This window comes from Pyrgilauda ruficollis, unplaced genomic scaffold (assembly GCF_017590135.1).
Source record: "Pyrgilauda ruficollis isolate IOZ18807 unplaced genomic scaffold, ASM1759013v1 scaffold1222, whole genome shotgun sequence".
Taxonomy (NCBI): domain Eukaryota; kingdom Metazoa; phylum Chordata; class Aves; order Passeriformes; family Passeridae; genus Pyrgilauda; species Pyrgilauda ruficollis.
The window spans coordinates 3,919-9,278 of record NW_024510567.1 but is presented as its reverse complement, the minus strand read 5'-3'; the positions used below and the strand labels follow the sequence as shown (position 1 = coordinate 9,278).

General features: G+C 54.3%; 1 protein-coding gene across 1 annotated transcript in view; it reads right to left on the bottom strand.

Annotated features, from left to right (window-relative positions):
- Window positions 1-274: 274 nt before the first annotated feature.
- LOC121365877 (synaptotagmin-3-like) overlaps window positions 275-5,360 on the bottom strand; it is a gene marked incomplete at its 5' end in the record, with an annotated part of 6,708 nt that continues 1,622 nt past the window's right edge. The window contains 3 exons of the mRNA XM_041490416.1: window positions 275-332; window positions 2,928-3,099; window positions 4,339-4,459. Coding sequence (XP_041346350.1) covers window positions 275-332; window positions 2,928-3,099; window positions 4,339-4,459 — 351 coding nt within the window. The remainder of the gene's footprint in view (window positions 333-2,927; window positions 3,100-4,338; window positions 4,460-5,360) is intronic.

The window sequence follows — 5,360 nt, the reverse complement described above, 5'->3', positions numbered from 1 at the left end:
GGGCACCCCAAAAAACCCCAAAATCCCCCTCAAAACACCCCAAAAATCCCCCATTCTGCAGGACCCCAAAATCCGCCAAAACGACCCCAAAATCTCTCAAAAGTTGATATCGTTACCCACCTGGCACAGCCCGATCACCTCGTTGTGCCCGATGCTGTCGGGGGGTCACGGGGGTCAGGGGCACCCCAAAAAACCCCAAAATCCCCCTCAAAACACCCCAAAAATCCCCCATTCTGCAGGACCCCAAAATCCGCCAAAACGACCCCAAAATCTCTCAAAAGTTGATATCGTTACCCACCTGGCACAGCCCGATCACCTCGTTGTGCCCGATGCTGTCGGGGGGTCACGGGGGTCAGGGGCACCCCAAAAAAACCCAAAATCCCCCCCCAAAACACCCCAAAAAATCCCTGGCTTGAAGGACACCAAAATCCGCCAAAACGACCCCAAAATCCCCCAAACCAACCCCAAATCTGGCCCCGTTGGTTTCCCTGCCCATGCCCGATTGCCTCGTTGTGCCCGATGCTATGGGGCGGTCACGGGGGTCAGGGGCACCCCAAAAAAACCCCAAATCCCCCTTAAAACACCCCAAAAAATCCACCCCAAAACACCCCAAAGAATCCCCCATTCTGCAGGACCCCAAAATCCCCCAAAACGACCCCAAATCCGGCCCCGTTGGTTTCCCTGCACAATCACCTCAACCATTCCTCCAGGCTGACCCCAAACACCCCAAAATCCTTCAAAATCCCCCAAAATCGCCCCAAAATTCCCTCCAAAGACCCCCCAGTGCCTCCCAGTACAAACCAGTTGGACCCAACGATGGTGACGACGTTGACGCTCTCATGGAGGACGTCAACCAATGTCAACCATTGCTCCGGGATGATCCCAAATACCCAAAATCCCCCAAAAATGGCCCCAAAACCCCTCCAGGACCCTCCAAGACCCCAAAATTCCCTCCAAAGACCCCCCAGGATCCTCCCAGTACAAACCAGTTGGACCCAATAACGATGACGATGTTGACGCTCTCATGGTGGACGTCAATCAAGGGGCGTCCCATCGCTCCGGGATGACCACAAACGCCCCAAATTCCCCCAAAACCTCCTCAGGACCCCTCCAAGACCCCAAAATTCCCTCCAAAGACCCCCCAGGATCCTCCCAGTACAAACCAGTTGGACCCAACCATGATGACGATGTTGACGTTCTCATGGAGGACATCAACTAAGGAGCATCCCATTGCTCCGGGGTGACCCCAAAAGCCCCAAAACCCCCCAAAACCACCCCAAAATCACTCCAAGACCCCAAAATTCCCCCCAAAGACCCCCCAGGATCCTCCCAGTACAAACCAGTTGGACCCAATAACGATGACGATGTTGACGCTCTCATGGTGGACGTCAATCAAGGATCCTCCCATTGCTCTGGGATGACCCCAAACACCCCAAAATTCCCCCAAAACCTCCTCAGGACCCCTCCAAGACCCCAAAATTCCCTCCAAAGACCCCCCAGGATCCTCCCAGTACAAACCAGTTGGACCCAATAACGATGACGATGTTGACGCTCTCATGGTGGACGTCAATCAAGGATCCTCCCATTGCTCTGGGATGACCCCAAACACCCCAAAATTCCCCCAAAACCTCCTCAGGACCCCTCCAAGACCCCAAAATTCCCTCCAAAGACCCCCCAGGATCCTCCCAGTACAAACCAGTTGGACCCAATAACGATGACGATGTTGACGCTCTCATGGTGGACGTCAATCAAGGATCCTCCCATTGCTCTGGGATGACCCCAAACACCCCAAAATTCCCCCAAAACCTCCTCAGGACCCCTCCAAGACCCCAAAATTCCCTCCAAAGACCCCCCAGGATCCTCCCAGTACAAACCAGTTGGACCCAATAACGATGACGATGTTGACGCTCTCATGGTGGACGTCAATCAAGGATCCTCCCATTGCTCTGGGATGACCCCAAACACCCCAAAATTCCCCCAAAACCTCCTCAGGACCCCTCCAAGACCCCAAAATTCCCTCCAAAGAGCCCCCAGGATCCTCCCAGTACAAACCAGTTGGACCCAACAATGATGATGATGTTGACGTTCTCATGGAGGACGTCAACTAAGGAGCATCCCATTGCTCCGGGGTGACCCCAAAAGCCCCAAAACCCCCCAAAATCCCCTCACAGACCCCAAGATACCCCCAAAGACCCCCCAAACTCCATCTAGGATCCTCCCAATACAAACCAGTTGAACCCAACAATGATAACGACGTTGACGCTCTCATGGTGGATGCCAACCAAGGAGCTTCCCATTGCTCCGGGATGATCCCGAAACACCCCAAAACCCCCCAAAATCACCCCAAAACCACTCCAAGACCCGTCCAAGACCCCAAAATTCCCTCCAAAGACCCCCCAGGAGCCCTCCCAGTACAAACCAGTTGAACCCAACAATGATGATGATGTTGACGTTCTCATGGTGGACGTCAACCAAGGGGCGTCCCATTGCTCCAGGATGACCCGAAACGCCCCAAAATCGCCCAAAATCACCTCAAAGACCCCAAGATACCCCCAAAGACCCCCCAAACTCCATCCAGGATCCTCCCAGTACAAACCAGTTGGACCCAACTATAACGACGTTGACGTTCTCATGGTGGACGTCAACCAAGGAGCTTCCCATTGCTCCGGGATGACCCCAAACTCCCCAAAACCCACCAAAATCACCCCAAAACCACTCCAAGACCCCAAAATTCCCTCCAAAGACCTCCCAGGATCCTCCCAGTACAAACCAGTTGAACCCAACAATGATGATGATGTTGACGTCCTCCATGAGAACGTCAACCATGGGGTTTCCCATTGCTCCGGGATGACCCGAAACGCCCCAAAATCGCCCCAAAACCCCCCAAAATGACCCCAGAACCCCTGCAGGCCCCTCCCAGCGCGCACCAGTCGTAGTCGACGACGGCGATGGTGAGGCTGACGTGGTGCACGCTCTCGTGGGGCACGTCGAAGACCAGCGCCTCGTTGTAGTTGGGGTTCAGCGTGTTCTTCTTGATGGACGTCTTGCGCTTCTTCAGCCGCCGGCCCTCGGCCATCAGCGAGGCCTTCACGTAGGGGTCTGCGGGCCCCACAGACCCCATGGAACCCCAAAGCACCCCAAAATAACTCACAGCACCCCATAGACACCACAGCACCCCATAATATCCCACTGAACCCCATGGAACCCCACCGCACCCCAAAATAGTCCCCATAGCACCCCATAATAACCCATGGAATCCCAAAGCACCTCAAAATAACCCACAGGACTTCACAGACCCCAAAGCACCCCATAATAAGTCACAGGACCCCAAAGCACCCCAAAATAACGCACTGAACCCCATGGAACCCCATGGATCCCACAGCACCCCACAGTCCCCATGGACTTATAGATAAAATAACACCTGTGACACACCTGTGACACACCTGTCACACACCTGTGACACACCTGAGCACACCTGAGCACACCTGTGACACACCTGAGCACACCTGTCCTACCTGAGCACACCTGTGACACACCTGTGGTACACCTGTCACACACCTGTCACACCTGTCCCACATCTGTCACACACCTGAGCACACCTGTGACACACCTATCCCACCCGTGGCTCACCTGAGTAGCCGGTGAGGTCCATGGTCTCGTGTCCCCCTGTGACACACCTGTGACACACCTGTCCCACACCTGTCCCACACCTGTCCCACACCTGTGACACACCTGTGACACACCTGTGACACACCTGTCCCACACCTGTCACACCTATGACACACCTGTCACACCTGTGACACACCTGNACCCCATGAATTTTTGGGTTTTCCATGGGGTTTTTTTGGCATCTTTTAGTAGTTTTGGGATCTTTTTGGGGTTCCAGTGTCCACTCACTCCCGTGCCCTCCTGGATGTCCCTCTGGTGACCATCTCCAGAAGTTCCTCCAGCACCACTTACCCCATGAATTTTTGGGTTTACCTGAGTAGCCGGTGAGGTCCATGGCCCTGTATCCCCCCGTGACACACCTGACACACCTGTCCCACACCTGTGACACACCTGTCACACCTGAGCACACCTGTGACACACTCATCCCACCTGTGACACACCTGTCCCACACCTGTCACACCTATGACACACCTGTCACACCTGTGACACACCTGTCACACCCGTGACTCACCTGAGCAACCAGTGAGGTCCATGGTCCTTTATCCCCCTGTGACACACCTGTCACACCTGTCACACCTGTGACACACCTGTGACACACCTGTCACACCTGCCCCACACCTGACACACCTGTGACACACCTGTGACACACCTGTCACACCCGTGGCTCACCTGAGTAGCCGGTGAGGTCCATGGCGCGCAGGTTGGAGGCGCGGATGACGGTGACCGTGAGGCGCCCGGCCGTGGGCAGGTAACAGAGAGAGAAATTCACCTCGCCCAGGTCGGCCTTCTCCTGGGGACAGGGGGACAGGTGAGGGACAGGTTAGGAGTTTCGGGATCTTTTTGGGGTTCCAGTGTCCACTCACCCCCATCCCCTCCTGGACGTCCCTCTGGTGACCATCTCCAGAAGGTTCTCCAGGACCACTCTCCCATGACCTTTTGGGTTTTTCCATGGGGTTTTTTGGCATTTTTTAGTAGTTTTGGGATCTTTTTGGGGCTCCCCAAGATTTCAGTGTCCACTCACCCCCGTCCCCTCCTGGATGTCCCTCTGGTGACCATCTCCAGAAGGTTCTCCAGCACCATTTAACCCATGAATTCCTGGGGTTTTTTTTGGGATCTTTTAGGAGTTTTGGGATCTTTTTGGGGCTCCCCAAGCTTTGAGTGTCCACTCACCCCCGTGCCCTCCTGGATGTCCCTCCAGATGGCACCTCTGGTGACCATCTCCAGAAGGTTCTCCAGCACCATTTAACCCATGAATTTCTGGGGTATTTTTTGGGATCTTTTAGGAGTTTTGGGATCTTTTTGGGGCTCCCCAAGCTTTGCGTGTCCACTCACCCCCGTGCCCTCCTGGATGTCCCTCCAGATGGCACCTCTGGTGACCATCTCCAGAAGGTTCTCCAGGACCAATCTCCCATGACCTTTTGGGTTTTTCCATGGGGTTTTTTGGCATTTTTTAGTAGTTTTGGGATCTTTTTGGGGCAATTTTTGGGGTATTTTTGGGGCAGTTTTTGGGCTGTTTTGGGGCAGTTTTTTGGGCAGTTTTTTGGGCAGTTTTGGGGCATTTTTGGGCAGTTTTTGGGGCAGTTTTGGGCAGTTTTTGGGGTGTTTTGGGGCAGTTTTTGGGGCATTTTTGGGGCAGTTTTGGGGTATCTTTGGGCAGTTTTTGGGGTATCTTTGGGCAGTTTTTGGGGTAT